Raw genomic sequence first — 16,481 nt, forward strand, 5'->3', positions numbered from 1 at the left:
ACCTGGGTGGCTCAGTCTGTTGGGCAGCCGACTTGGGCTCAGGTCATGGTCTCACAGCTTATGCGTTCCAGCCCCACATTGGGCTCTGTGCTGACAGCTCAGAGCCTGGCGCCTGCTTCAGATTCTGTGTCTCTGTCTCTCTCTCTCCCTCCCCCACTTGCGCTTTCTCTCTGTCAAAAATAAACACTAAAAAAAAATTTTTTTTTAATGTAGTGAGGGGGTCACTTGGGTGGCTCAGTTGGTTAAGCATCCGACTTCAGCTCAAGTCATCTCACAGCCCCGCGTCAAGCTCTGTGCTGACAGCTCAGAGCCTGGAGTTGCTTCGGATTCTGTGTTTCCCTCTCTCTCTGACCCTCCCCCGTTTATGCTCTGTCTCTGTCTCTGTTTCTGTCTCTCTCAAAAATAGATAAACATTAAAAAAAACAATTTTTTTAATGCAATAAGAAACCAGTAGGTGAGAAATACCTACTAGAATGGTAAACCTTTAAAAAACTGACAGTCTCAGGTGCTGACAAGGGTAGGATGAGGAGAACTGGCAAATGGCATATAGGAGGGTAAATTCATTCTACCACTTTCCAACTGACCTTGTCTACCATGAACGAACATACCTATTCCTGTGACCCATCAATTTGACACCTAGCCGCATTCCCAACAGAAATGTGTGTGATTAGGTGTGTGAGACTGTGTGTACAAAAGGCAAGTAAAACAATGTTTATGGAAGCATTATTCATAATTGTCAAAAACTAAAAACAATGAAGATGTCTATCAACAGAAGAGTTAACCCTGTATTCATACAGTTGAATACTATACAACAACGAAGATGAACATTCATAGACGTAACATTGAACTAAAGAAGACGACAAAGAATCCATACTGTGTGATTCCACTTATGCATTATTGAAAAAATAGACAAATCTGTGGTGTTAAGTTTTATTTTGGGGGCAGAGGGTGGGCGTACTGACTGGGAGTGAGCATAAAGGACTCTGGGGTGCTGGTATGTGCCATCTTTTTTACTTTGGTAATGGTTACCTAGGTGTGTTCACTTTGTGAAAATTCATCTAGCTGTATTCTTACCCTGGTACACTTTTCTGTCATACATTGTACTTTAAAGTTGATTAATTTGATTTGCAGCTAGTGTAGTGATGTTTGATATATTGCATGGCATTATGGATTGAATTGTGTCTCCCCCTCAAATTCATGTGTTGAAGCCCTAACTCGCAATATGATGGTATTTAGAGATGGGGCCTGTGGGAGGTAATTAAGTTAGATGAGGTCATGAGGGTGGGACGGCATGATGGGATTAGTATCCTTTATTTATTTATTTTTTAATGTTTATTTTTGAAACAGAGAGATCGTGAGTGGGGGGGGGGGGCAGAGAGAGAGGGAAACACAGAATCTGAAGCAGGTTCCAGGCTCTGAGCTGTCAGCACAGAGTCCGACACGGGGCTTGAACTCACAAACCATGAGATTGTGACCTGAGCCAAAGTTGGACGCTTAACCGACTGAGCCACTCAGGCACCCCGGATTAGTATCCTTATAAGAAGAGGAAGGGGCGCCAGCGTGGCTCAGTTGGTTAAGCGTCCTTATGTCAGTTAAGCATCCTAAGTCCTAAGTGTCTGACTCTTGATTCCAGCTCAGGTCATGATCTCACAGTTCATGGGATCCAACCCTGTGTCAGGCTCTGTGCTGATAGCATGGAGGCCGCTTGGGATTCTGTCTCTCCCTCTCTGCCCCTCCCCTGCTTATGAGCACACACACACTCCCTCTCTCAAAATAAATAAAACATTAAAAAAAAAAAAGAGGAAGAGACCAATGCACACATTCTATGTCTTTCCCACAAGCGCATCAAGGAGAGGTCATGTGAGCACACAGCAGAGAATAGTCTCTCCTGTGAGCCACGAGAAAAGCCCTCAGAAAGAAACCTATCTTGCCAGCACCTTGATCTTGGATTTGTAGCCTCAAGAACTATGAAAAATAATGGGCGCCTGGGTGGCTCAGTCAGTTAAGCGTCCAACTTCAGCTCAGGTCATGATCTCACAGTTGGTGGGTTCGAGCCCACATCGGGCTCTGTGCTGATAGCTCAGAGCCTGGAGCCTGCTTCAGATTCTGTGTCTCCCTCTCTCTCTGCCCCTCCCCTGCTCACACTCTGTCTCTCTCTGTCTCTCTCAAAAATAAATAAACGTTAAAAAAAGATTTAAAAAAAATAAAAAGAACTATGAGAAATCTGTTTTTTAAGCCACCCAGCCCATGGTATTGGCATGTTGTGTTTTATTGCACTTTATTATACTTCACAGATAATGCTTGTTTTTTGTGTTTTGTTTTGTTTTGTTTTTACAAAGTAAAGGTTTGTGGCAACCTGCAGTTCTCGTCTATTGGGGCCATTTTTCCAAAAGCATTTGCTCATTTATGCCTCTGTGTCACATTTAGGTAATTCTCATAATATTTTAAACTTTTTCATGATTATTATATTTGTTATGGTTGTCAGTGATCTTATATGTTCTGTTGTATATGTGGGTGCCATGAACCTCACCCACATAAGACCGCAAGCTTAAACAATAGATGTTGTGCATGTTCTGACTGTTCCACCAACCAGTCATTCCCCCATCTGTCTCCCTCTTTCTCCTCAGGCCTCCCTATTCCCTGAGACACAGCAATATTGAAGTTAAGCCAGTTGATAACCTTATAATGGCCTCTAAGCGTTCAAGTGAAAGGAATAGTCACACATCCCTGACTTTAAATCAAAAGCTAGAAATGATTAATCTTATTAAGCAAGGCATGTCAAAAGCCAAGATAGACCAAAAGCTTCAAACAGCCAAGTCATGAATGTGAAGGAAAAGTTCTTGAAGGATATGAAAAGTGCTACTCCAGTGAACACATGAATGATAAGAAAGTGAAACAGCCTTATCACTGATTTGGAGAAAGTTAGAGTGGTCTGGATATAAGATCAGACCATCCCACAACATTCCCTTAAACCAAAGTCTAATCCAGAGCAAGGCCCTAACTCTCTTCAAGTCCATGAAGCTGCAGAAGAAAAGTCTGAAGCTAGCAGGGGTGGTTCATGAGGTTAAAGGAAAGAAGCCGTCTCCGTGACATCAAAGTGCAAGCAGCAAGGTGAAACAGCAAGTTATCCAGAAGATCTAGCTAAGATCATTAATGAAAGTGGCTACACTAAACAAGAAGTTTTCAGTGTAGGGGCGCCTGGGTGGCTCAGTCGGTTAAGCGGCCGACTTCGGCTCAGGTCATGATCTCACGGTCCGTGAGTTCGAGCCCCGCGTCGGGCTCTGTGCTCACAGCTCAGAGCCTGGAGCCTGTTTCAGATTCTGTGTCTCTCTCTCTCTGACCCTCCCCCGTTCATGCTCTGTCTCTCTGTCTCAAAAATAAATAAACGTTAAAAAAAATTAAAAAAAAAAAAAGTTTTCAGTGTAGACAAAACAGCCTTCTATTGGAAGAAGATGCTCTCGAGGACTTCATAGCTAGAGAGGAGAAGTTAATGCCTGGCTTCAAAGCTTCAAAAGACAGGCTGAGTCTCTTGTAAGAGACTAATGCAGCTAGTGGTTTTAAGTTGAAGCCAGTGCTCACTTACCAGTCCAAAAATCCTAAGACCCTTAAGAATTATGCTAAATCTACTCTGCCTGTTTACAGTATGGTTTACTGAATATTTTAAGCCCATTGTTGACACCTGCTGCTCAGAAAGATTCCTTTCAAAATATTACTGCTTATTGACAGTGTACGTGGTCACCCAAGAGCTCTGATGGAGATGTACAACAAGATTAGTGTTTTCTTATCTAATACCACATCCATTCTGCAGTCTTGGGTCAAGGAGTAATTTAGACTTTCAAGTCTTACTATGTAAGAAATATTTGTAAGGCTATCATTGCTATAGAGAGTGATGCCTCTGGTGGATTTGGGCAAAGTAAATTGCAAACCTTCTGGAAATGATTCATTCTAGATGCCATAAGAACAGTCATGATTCATAGGAAGAGGTTAAAATATCATAACTCTTTAAAATAGTCTGGAAGAAGTTGATTCAAACCCTCATAGATGAGTTTAAGGGGTTCAGGACTTCAGTGGAGGAATTAACTGCAGATGTCGTACAAATAGCAAGAGAACCAGAATTAGAAGTGGAGCTTGAAGTATGACAAATTGCTGCCAATCTTAAAAACTTGAAAGGATGAGGGCTGTCTGGGGGTTCAGTCGGTTAAGCATCTGACTTTTGATTTTGGCTCAGGTCATGATTTCACAGTCATGAGGATTTCACAGTCATGAGATCAAGCCCTGCATCGAGCTCTACTCTGGGTATGGAGGCTCCTTAAGCTTCTCTCTCTCCGTCCCTCTCTGCCCCACTCCCCTGCTCTCTCATTCCCTCAAAAAAAAAAAAAAAAAAAAAAAAAGAAAGAAAGAAAAAAAAAAAAAATAAAACTTAAAAGGATGAGAAGTGCTTTCTTATTGAAGAGCAAGGAAAGTAGTTTCTTGAGATAGAATCTACTCCTGGTGAAGATGATGTGAAGATTTTTGAAATGACAACAAAGGACTTAGACTATTACATGAATTTAATATCAGCTAAGCAGTGGTAGGGTTTGAGATGACTGACTCCAATTTTGTAAGAAGTTCTGTGAATAAGATGCTATCAAACAGCATCACATGCTGCAGAGAAATAGTCCGTGAAAGGAAGGGTCAGCTGATGCGGCCAACTTCATTGTTGTCTTATTTATAAAAATGGCCACAGCCACCCCAGCCTTCAGCAACCACCACCCTGATCAGTCAGCAGCCAGCAACATTAAGGCAAGACCCCGGGCCCCCCTAGAAAAACAATGGACTTGCTGAAAGCTCAGATGATAGTTACCAGTTTTTAGCAGTAAATTATTTTTTAACCAAAGTATGGACATTGTTTTTTTTCAGACACAATGCTGTTGCACATTTAATAGACTACAGTACAGTGCAAATAACCTTTATATGCCTTGGGAAACCAAAAAACCCATTGGACTCACTTTATTGCCATATTCACTGTATTGCAGTGGTCTGGAATGGAACCTGCAATATCTCTTTGTATGCCCATATTTTGTTATAGAAGCCCAGGCCAACTAAAGCACATATAAATGTGCAGTAGCATCAACTACCTCATTTTCTGAGAATCCAGCCTGCACTGGCCCTGGGCTGGTCACTGGGATATGGAGACAAGACTTCATCTGTGCACCTCAGTGACTCAAGAGAACTAAGTCATCAGTGTGGTAAAAATACATGAAGTGTTGTGCGGGTGAAGAGGAGGGGCTGAGACATGGTACATTTCCTCAGGCAGCAATGACACATTTACTCCTCTTTTATACTTTAAAGCGCCCCTCCGTCTTGGGTGCTCCATCTGGAGCAGTGACCTACTGAACTTTCAGAAACCAGAGTGTGCTGCTTTTCATGATCTTGAGGAACAGCCAAAACTGGAATAGCAAAAACTGTCAACTCTGAAGTGGAACAAAGGCTGGTGTTGTGTATCCACACTTAGTGGGCTCTGCATTGTTAGGAGGACATAGAAAGCACTTGTGCTCAGAAAAGAAACCAATTGAAAAGCAGAAAATATCCTTCCCTCCCACCGTCCCAGTTGCGCGCAGTTTTTGCCGCATAGACTTGGTCTCAATGCATCAGCAGTTTCTGATTCTTTTTATATTTTACCATCTCTGTGGACTTCTGAACACTGAAACATTTACTTGGGGCAGGGCAGTTTTATTGTCTTTAGCAACTGTTCCAGACTCAACTTGGTATACTCTCAGTTCCCCAAGTAAAAGGGTTTTTAAAGAACAGCCCTAACCCCCCAACCCTGTATTCTCAAAAGGCATAATCACTTGCATAGAGTATTACTGGGAGATTTTAGTGATACTTTTTATTCTTTGTTTCTTTCTTTTCTTTCTTGCTTCTTTGGTAGCATCTATAATGAGAAGGGCTTTTAGCGTGTTTTCCAGCTTCCTGATGTCTCTCACTCCTTTGTCCTCTTGGAAGGTTAGCAGCAACAGCAGCGTGGACCTTCAGTTTTACTTTACTTGTACTTTCTTTAAAAGAAAAAAAAAAAGGTTTTGCAAATAAACTTAAAAAGGTGAGGAGTGCCTGGGTGGCTTAGTAGGTTGGGCATCCAACTCTTGATTTTGGCTCAGGTCATGATCCCACAGTCATGGGATCAAGCCTGGCATCGGGCTCCATGCTGAATATGGAGCCTGCTTGAGATTCTCTCTCTCCTCCCTGCCCCTCTCCCCCACTTGTGTGCTGGCTTGCTTTCTCTGTCAAATATCAATCAATCAATTATTAAAAATAAAAATTAAAAACAAGTAAAAAACTAGTTTATTGAGATGTAACTCACATACCATACAAGTCATCCATGTTCTGAAATCAATTTTAGAACATTTTCAGCAGCCCAGACATAAACCTTGCATCCCTTACCTGTCACCCCCCAACTTCCCTTCTCTCTCCCAGCCCTAATCTGCTTTATAACACTCTGGATTTGCCTGTTCTGGACATTTCATACAAATGGAACCACACAGGATGTGGTTTTATAAATCAGTCTTCTTTCATTTTATGTATTATGTTCAAGGTCCATGCATGTTGTAGCATGAGTCAGTACTTCATTTTTATAGCTGAATAATACTCCATTATATGGATATACCACATTTTGTTTGTCCTTTCAACAACTGATGGCCGTTGGGTTGTTTCCACTTTTTAGCTATCGTGAAAAATATTGCTGGATTATTATTAATGGAGAAGATTTTGTGCGGACATATGTATTGATTTCTCTCTCATTTATACCTAGAAATGGAATGTCTGGGCCATATGGTACCTCTGTGTTTAACCATTTGGGGAACTGCCAGGCTATTTCCCAAAGCCCTTTTCCTTGTATGATCAGTAAGCAAGGAAATATTTTATTGTTCTTTTAACTTTTATAGGATTTTACAAACTTTGCTACTGACCACCTTTGCCATTTGTCTGTTAAAATGCTTCCATAAAAAAAGCAGGAGGTATGATCACTGTGCTTACACCTCCTTCTCTGTGCATATTTCTCATCCTCTGCAAGGTCTTAATCTCCTCAGGTCCTTAGGAACATAGACATTGGTTATTTATGGACCAAACAGCTTTTCAGATACTTCTGGTTATAAGGGCAAATTCTTTTGCTTGTCTTTACCTGAGATCCCACTTACATATTAAACCATTGAGAGTTTGGTTAGAATGTCACAAGTTTTGGTTGCTTGAGCTGATGATGTCTCGTTGATCATGCTCATGTCATAGCCGTGTTGGCAGCAAAGTGGTGCCAAATCAGGAACATTGGAAAGCTCTTGGACTTTCAGTATCACCCTTTCTGATACAAACAAAGGATTTTTAATGTTTGCAGAGGCCTCCACCACCTTCTATGGAGCTCAGGGCTGTTGGTGCCAAATACACTGTTATTGGCTAAATTGACCCCCTAAAATTCATAGGTTGAAGTCTTAACTACCTCAGAATGTGGCTGTATTTGGAGATAAGGCCTTTAAGCAGATAATTAAGGCTAAATGAAGTCATTGGGGGTGGACCCTAATCCAATAGGACTGGTATCCTTATGAGGAGAGATGGTTAGGACACAGACCAGAAACCATGTGGCAACACAGAAGATGGCCAGGCACAAACCGAGGAGAGTGGTTCAGAAGAAACCAACCCTACCAACACCTTGATCTTGGACTTTGAGCCTCCAGAGAGCCTTTATTTTGTGAGAAAATAAGTGTCTGTGGTTTAAGCCCCCCAGCCTGTGGTATTTGTTATGGCAGCCCAAGCTAGTTCATGCACCCTGATGCTTCTTTGCCCTGACACCCTGCCTGCCCTCCTGTTCTGTGGGTCTTATGGACAAACTGCCCCCCTGTCCAAGACTATATCTTCTGCTTGGGTCATGCATCCTTCTGGCTCTCTTTACCCTGGGCCCCTCTCTGGTCCTTTTTGTTTCCCCAAGCCCAAAGGTGCCTCCTAGGTACAAAACATATCCTGGCCCAAGAATCACCCCAGAGGGAGAGCATATACCATCAGGACTCCTAAGAGCCTTGGCCACACCCGATCACACTCCTTTGCAAGGGGAAGTTCAGTGATTCTTTGGCAGGAGCACCTTAGGAAGCCTCATGGAACTGGGAAGGCCAACAAGGGACACTTTATAACACAAAGATGGCTTTGGTCATCCCAAGAGCATTTTCATTCATTTAACAGAATTTGCATCTTGTGCATCCCTCCAGATGGTTTCTAATGTGGAAATAATTTTATATGTTGAAAAGTTGGTCTCAACTTCCACTTTTGCTAAGTGGAAGCTGGGGATAAGTTAGGTTTATCAAGCTGTAATTTCATTACAGTAAAATTCACTCTCTATAGATGTGCAGTTCAGTGAGCTCTGACAAATGTATTTAGTTTGAGTAACAACTACCATGGTTAAGATAAAGGATATTTTCATCACCTTCTGAAGAGTCCTGGTACACCTTTGTCCAGCAGTGGCTTCTGAGCAGAGGAAGTTACATAATTGAGTTGATGCCCTAGGTCTAAGAAGGTTGAATCAGAAGCGATGTTCAGGAAGGACTGGAAGGAAAAGAGGGTGTAGAAGGAAAAGAAACTGGTTGTTTTTGAAGGCAGAAAAAAAAAACCCAAAAAATTCCACTGGTGAACGGAAGGATGGGCGGTCACGGGCAACACCTTTCTAAAGGTCCAAAGGAGGGCAAGGTGTCAGAACCAGGGCAGAGGATAATTCTTAGTATCTTCCTTTTCTTACTGGGCCCCTACAAACATCTGATGCTGCCTTTCAGTACTTAGGCACAAATTTAGAATAGTTCATTATTTAACAATTGTGCAAAAATTGCACCCATAAATCCTTAATGTGGTTATTTCATGTATAAGTACTTTTTTTTATTCCAGGATTTCTACCAAGTTATGCTGTCCTCTACTTATTTCACGTAATTTCACATGTATTTCCCCACCCCACCCCCGAATAATTTGTATATTTATTTGTCCTTTCTTGTGGTAAGATATGCATAGCATAAAACTTGCAATTTTAATCATTTTGAAATTCTGGGGCATTTAGTAAATTCACAGTGTTGTGCAATCATTGGCACTGTTGAGTTCCAGAGTGTTTTTCCATCATCCAAAAAGGAGACCTTGTACCCATTGAGCAGTCACGCCCCATTTCTCCGCCCTTCCCCCTTCCACCCCAGCACCCAGCACCTGGAAACCACTAATCTACTTTCTGTCTCTATGGATTTGCCTATTCTGGCATTTCATGTAAAGAGAATCGTCCATACAATAGGAGACCTTTGTGTCTGGCTTCTTTCACTAAGCATAATGATTATGAGGTTTATCCATTGTTATAGCATATAACAGTGCTTCATTCCTTTATGTGACTCAATAATCCATTGTATGGCTGTCCTATATTTTGTTTATCCACTCAGTAGTTGATGGACATTTGTACTGTTTCCACCTTTCGCCTGTGTGAGTAGTGCCACTGTGAACATTCATGTGCAAGGATTTGTCTCAGTACCTGTTGTCATTTCTACCTTGAGTAGAATTACTGGGTCAAATGGTAATTCTATGTCTAACTTACTGGGTAACTACTAGACTCTTTTCCACAAGGGCCGCACCATTTTACATTCACACATGCAGTGGATGAGGGTTCCAGTTTCTCCAGTCCTCACCAACACTAGTTATTGATTGAATGGTTGGTTGGTTGGCTGCCATCCTACTGGGTGTGAAGTGGTGTCTCATTATGTTTTTGATTTGCACTTCCCTAATAAAGTGGTTAATGACATTGAACATCTTTTCATGTGCTTTTTGGCCATTTGTATAGATTCTTCTGAAAATGCCTATTCAAATCTTTTGCTTACTTTTTAACTGGACTTTTTGTCCTTTTATTGTTGTAAGAGTTCTTCATATGTTCTGGATACTAAACCCTTATCAGACTTATATGATTTGCAAATATTTTGTCCCACTCTGTAGGTTGTCTTTTCATTTTCTTAGTAGTAGCCTTTGAAGGGAAAATTTCTAACTTCTGATGAAATCCAATATATCTTGTTGTTGTTGTTGTTGTTGCTCTTGCTGCTGCTGCTGCCTGTGTTGTTGGTATCATATCTAGGAAACCATGTTGGCCAACCTGGAGTCATAAAGATTTACCCCTGCCTTTTCTTCTCAGAGTTGTATAGTTTTATTTTTTTTTAAATTTTTTTTTCAACGTTTATTTATTTTTGAGACAGAGAGAGACAGAACATGAACGGGGGAGGGGCAGAGAGACAGGGAGACACAGAATCGGAAACAGGCTCCAGGCTCTGAGCCATCAGCCCAGAGCCTGACGCGGGGCTCGAACTCACGGACCGCGAGATCGTGACCTGGCTGAAGTCGGACGCTTAACCGACTGCGCCACCCAGGCGCCCCAAAGAGTTGTATAGTTTTAATACTTATATTTAGATTTTCCATTTATTTTGAGTTAATTGTTGTGTGGTATCTGGTGAGATAGGGTCTGGTGTCATTCCTTTGCATATGGATGTCTAGTTGTTTTAGCACCATTTGTTGAAGAGAGTCTAAAACCTTTAAAAGATCTTGCATCTTTGTTGAAAATCAATTGATCATAGATGTATATATTTATTTCTGGAGTCTCAGTTCTAGTCCATTGATATATATGTCTACCCTTTTGCTGGTACCACACTGTTTTGATTACTGTGCCTTTTGAGGTTTTTTGTTTATTTCAAGTTTTTATTTAAATTCCCGTTGGTTAACATATAGTGTAATATTAGTTTCAGGAGTAGAATTTAGTGATTCATCACTTACGTACAACACCCACTGCTCATCCCAGAAAGTGCCCTCCATAGTACCAATCACCCATGCAACCCAACCCCGACCCACCTCCTCTCCAGCAACCCTCAGTTTGTTCCCTACAGTTAAGAGTCTCTTTTATGGTTTGCCTGTCTCTCCCACCACCCTTTGTAGTAAGTTTAGAAATCAGAAAATTTGAGTCTTCCAACTTTGTTTTTCTTTTTCAAAATTTCTTCAAGGTCCCATGTGTTTTTATATGCATTTTAGAATTGCTTTTTCCATTTCTGCCCCAAAAGGCCTTTGGGATTTTGATAGGGATGCATTGATTCTGTAGACCACTTCAAGGAGTTTACCATCTTAAATGATATTAAGCCTTCCAGTCCACAAATGCAAGATGTCTTTCTATTAAGGAACGTCTTCTTTAATTTTTTTCAACAATGTTCTGTCATTTTCAGAGTTTAAATTTTCCTAAATTTATTCCTAAGTATATTATTTGTCCATTTCACCTAGGTACCTAATTTGTGCAATTGTTCATAGTATTCTCCCTTTTCATCATTTTTATTTCTGAGGTTGATAGTAATGTCTTTCATTTCTGATTTTAGTAATATGAGTTTTTCTCTCTTTTTTTTTTTTTTTTTTTTTTTTTTTTTTTTGGTCAGTCTGGTTTGGTTTGTCAATTTTGTTGGTCTTTCCAAAGAACCAGCTTTTGGCTTTGTTGATTATCTCTATTGTTGTTTTTTTTTCTGTTCTCTACTTTTGCTTCCCTACCAATCTTCATTGTTTCCTGCCTTCTGCAAGCCTTGAGTTTAGTTTGCTTTTCTTTTTCTAGTTCCTTACAGTATAAAGTTAGGTTACCGATTTAACAACTTCTTTTTTTTAAATAATGTTTATTTATTTTTGAGAGAGAAAAAGACAGAGCATGAGTGGGTAAGAGCCAGAGAGAGAGGGAGACACAGAATCCAAAGCAGGTTCTGGGTTCTGAGCTCTTAACTGTCAGCACAGACCCCAACCTAGAGCTTGAACTCATGAACTGTGAGATCATGACCTGAGCCAAAGTCGGGTGCTCAACCAACTGAGCCACCCAGGCGTCCCTTAACAATCTTCTTTTTTAATGCAGGTGTTTACAGCTATACATTTTCCTGGGAGCACTGCTTTCACTGCATCCCATACATTTTGGTATGTTGTGTTTGTTTTCACTTACCTCTAAGTAGTTTTTAATCTCTCATATGATTTCTTCTTGGATCCATTGGTTATTTAAGTGTTGTTTTATTTCTACATATTTGTGAAATTCCCACTTTTGTTTTTTACGTCTAGTTTCTATTGTGATCAGGAAAGATGCTTTATAGGATTTCAGTCTTTTTAAATTTATTGAGACTTGTTTTGTGGCCTAACATGATCAATGCTGAAGAAAATTCCATGTGTACTTGCAAAGAATGTGTATTCTGCTATTGCAGAGTGAAGAGTTCTGTAGATGTCTGTTATTTCTACTTGGTTCATGGTGTTGTTCAGGTCCTATATTTTCTTTTGATCTTCTATCTAGTTACATTATTGAAAAGAGGATATTGAATCCTTCAGCTATCATTTTGTAACTATTTCTCCCTTCAGCTTTGCCAATTTGCTTCCATATTTTGGAGCTCTGTTTTTAGTTGCATGTATGTTTATAATTGTTATGTCTTTTCTTTTTAATGTTTATTTATTTTTGAGAGAGCACATGAGAGTCAGGTGGGCAGAGAGAGGTGGGAGACAGAAGATCCAAAGTCAGCTCTGCACTGACAGCAGCAAGCCCGACATGGGGCTCAAACTCCCAAACTGTGAGATCATGACCTGAGTCATGGATGCTTAACTGACTGAGCTGCCCAGGCACCCCTTATTGTTATGTCTTCTTGATGAATGACCCTTACATCAATATATAAAGGCTTTCTTTGTTTCAGTAATTTTTGACTTAAAGTCTATTTTGTCTGGTTAATACCAGACAAATACTAATGTATAGCTACTTCAGCTGTCTTTGGGTCTCTATTTGCATGGGGTATCTCTTCCTTTCACCTTCAACCTATGTGGTTATAGTGAGTCTTTAGCAGATAGCATATAGTTGGATGTTTTTTTAATTTATTTTGGTAATATCTGCCTTTTGATTTGAGAGCTCACTCCATTTACAATTAAGCTAGTTATTGATATGAAAGGATTTCTGCCATTATGCTATTTTGTTTCCTGTGTACCTTACATCTTTTTTGTTCCTCAGTTCCTCCATTACTGCCTTCTTTTATGTTTAATTGGCTGTTTTGTAGTGTACCATTTTGGCTCTTTGCTCATTTCTGTTTCCAATTATTTTATTAGTGGCTACCTTGGAAAGTATAATTTATATCTTAAATTTGTAACAAACTAGTTTGAATTAATACCAGTTTAGCTTCAGGAGCTCCTGGGTGGCCTAGTCGGTTAAGCGTCCAACTCTTGATCTTGGCTCAGGTCATGATCTCACAGTTTGTGAGTTCGAGCCTTCCATCAGGCTCTAGGCTGACAGCACAGCGCCTGCTGGGATTCTGTCTCTCCTTCTCTCTGCCCCTTCCCCACTTACTCTCTCTCTCTCTCTCAAAATAAATAAATAAACTTTAAAAAAATTACCAATTTAGCTTCAATATATACAAAAACTCTGCTCCTATACAATTCCATCCCTCCCCTTTATGTTTTTATTGTAACAATTTACATCTTTGAACCATTGTGTGTTGATTAACATAGATGTGTAATTGTGGTTTTATGCATTTGTCTTTTAAATCAATACGGAAAGGAGAAGAATTACAAACCAAAAATACAGTAATACTTGCATTTTTACTTACCTATAAATATCACATAGTTCACAGTCTAGTTCAGATTAATACCAACTTAATTTCAATAAGATACAAAACTTTACAACTATATAGCTCTATTCCCACCCCCTCCTTTGTGCTGTTATTGTCATGTAAATTATATCTTTAGACATTGTTTTCCCATAAAGACAGATTTGTAATTATTGCTTTATGCAGTTGTATTTTAAATAAGATAGGAGAAAAAGAGTTACAAATAAAAACTACATTTATACTGTCTTTTATGTATATCCATGTTCTTATCTTTATCACTGTTCTTTTTTTTTCATGTGGATTCAAGTTACTCTCTAATATCCTTCCTTTCACTTTACCCCGATGGATATACTTTAGTATTTCTGATAGAACAAATTTGTTAGAAAGAAATTTTCTCAGTTTTTGTTTATCTGGGAATATCTTCATTTCTCCTTTTTTGAAGGATAGTTTTGTGGGAGACAGCATTCTTGGTCCATAATCTTTTCTGTCTTTACTTTGGATATTTCATCTCACTGTCTGCTGATCTCCATGGTTTTTGATAAGAAATCACCTGTTAATCTTATTGAGACTCCCTTGTAGGTGATGAAGCATTGTCTCTTCCTGCTTTTTAGATTCTCTCCCTGGTGTTTAAAAGTTTCATTATGACGTATCTAGGTGTAGATCTCTTTGAATTTATCCTACTTGGAATTTGTTGAGCTTCTTGGAAGTGCAATATTCTTTCTGTCCCCCTCTACCCCACCCCACCCCACCCCTGCCATCTCTGTCTCTACTCCTTGGACTCCTATTATGCATCTATTGATATAATTAATGGTGTCCCACTGGTCTCTGAGGCCCTGTTCATCTTATTCTTTTTTTCATTTTGTTCCTCAGAACTGATCATCTCAATTGACTCAAATAAAAGTTCACTGATTCTTCTGCTAGCTCACATCTGGTATTGAAGCCTTCTACTTAGTTTTTCATTTCAATTTTTATAGTTTTTGACTCCAGAACATCTGTCTACTTCCTTTTTATAATTTCTTTATCTTTATTCATATTCTCTATTTGGTGAGACCTTATTCTCCCCTGGTTTCTTTAGTTCTTTGTCATCATTTCCTTCAGTTCTTAGAGCATATTTGGCAGTTGATTTAAAGTTTTTGTCTAATAAGTCCAGTGCCTGGGCTTTCTTAGGGACAGTTTCTTTCCTTTCTTTTTTCTGTCTTTGAATGGGCCATACTTTGTTATTTCTTTGTATTCCTTGTAATTTTTGTTGAAAAGTATCCACTTTGACTATTATAATGCAGTAACTGTGTAAATAGGATTACCCCCTACCTGAATTTGCTGTTGCTGGTTGCTGTGAGTTGTAGTTGTTTGTTTAGTGATTTTTCTAAGCTATTTTTGTAAAGACATTATTATTTTGTTGTGTGTAGTCACTAAAGTCCCAGTTCCTTTAGCTTGGTGGTTAACTGGTAAGTTGTTAGAAAGTCCCTTAAATGCTGCCACCACCACCACCACAATAAAACTCTTCTGGTCTTTAGAGATTGGTTCTGTGTGGCAGACCTTATGCAACTCTGCCTAAGCCTTCACTTTCTGCTTATGTGGAGCCTAATGATCAGCCAGAGGTAAAAACTTATGGTCTTCTCAGGTCTTTCCTAAGCACGCATTAACCCTGGGCAATCATGTGGCCTTTTGGACTCTCAGGTTTACGTGGGAGCTTTTTAAAACTTTTACTCCAACATGTATCTCCTTCCTCAGCCTCTTCCTTTTCAGACTTTGCAGACTGCCTGCTGCTTGCCCTACCTGTTATCCCTTGCCCCAGGTGGTTGTGGTGGTCCCCTTGTTTTTAAATACTTTCAACAAGTACTGCCCCGGAGGCCACTCCAGCCCTGAGAAAGTTCCAAGTGGGACAAAACAAAGGTAAGACCCAGAGTTGATGAGTTGATCCCCCGGGGGAGCCGGGAGCCGCCAGGAGACAGGTTAAAACACACCACCACAATTCTTTGAGAATAAAGTTTATCTTGCCCCCGTGGCACCAGCAAGCCACACCGGGAACACAGCCTCCACAACTGCCTCTTAGCTGGGGGTGGGGGATGATAGGCGGGTAAGTTCAAAAGCCCGAACATAATTTTACTGAAATTTAGCAGCTTCTTTCTTCATTAAGCCTTCATTCCCTGGTTGTTATCAGTTTCTTGTTAGATTCCAGAGTTCTGTAAGTATTGTTTCTGACAGATTTTGTCCACTTAATTATTGCTTTCGTGGAGGAACAAGTTTCTGGGGTTCCCTTCTCCCAGGTGTGAACATTTTTGTAGTTATTTTTTTTAATGTTTATTTATTAATTTTGAGAGAGAGAGAGAGAGTGGGGAAGGGACCAAGGGAGAGAGGGAGAGAGAGAATCTAAGCAGGCTCTCCGCTGTCAGCACAGAGCCCCATGCGGAGCTCCATCTCATGAATGGTGAGATCATGACCTGAGCTGAAATCAAGAATCAGACGCTTAACCAACTGAGCCACCCAGGCGCATCTTGCAGTTATTTTTATGTTGATCAATTGCTCTCTAAAAAGAATAAATCATTTTACAGTATTAACAGCAATATATTTCTTCATAGCCTTGTCAACATTTGTTATTATGAATTTTTAATTTTTTATGATTTCATTGTCATTGAAGAATACTTCAGAGTCATATTGATTTGAGTGTCTTCCACTGTTGTTGAGTTTGAATCCTGGTTGAGTTAGTGTTTGTGTTTTTTGTAAATGGTTGTTTCGTTTGGTCATTAGCTCATTCAGATATTCGCCTTTCATCTGCATTTCAGTTGATCTGATCCTGAATCTGATATGATGAGAGGTGTCTGTGTGTGTGAGGCATGGCCCATCTTAGCTGAGGACGGGCAGCTCCTAACACTG

At 40.0% G+C, this 16,481-nt stretch overlaps 1 protein-coding gene across 1 annotated transcript in view; it reads left to right on the forward strand.

Moving 5' to 3' along the window:
• Positions 1–15,673: 15,673 nt before the first annotated feature.
• FAM178B (family with sequence similarity 178 member B) overlaps positions 15,674–16,481 on the forward strand; it is a 92,098-nt gene continuing 91,290 nt past the window's right edge. The window contains exon 1 of the mRNA XM_032592772.1: positions 15,674–15,684. Within this exon, the coding sequence (XP_032448663.1) occupies positions 15,674–15,684 (11 nt within the window). The remainder of the gene's footprint in view (positions 15,685–16,481) is intronic.

The sequence above is a fragment of the Lynx canadensis genome, chromosome A3 (assembly GCF_007474595.2).
Source record: "Lynx canadensis isolate LIC74 chromosome A3, mLynCan4.pri.v2, whole genome shotgun sequence".
Lineage (NCBI taxonomy): Eukaryota > Metazoa > Chordata > Mammalia > Carnivora > Felidae > Lynx > Lynx canadensis.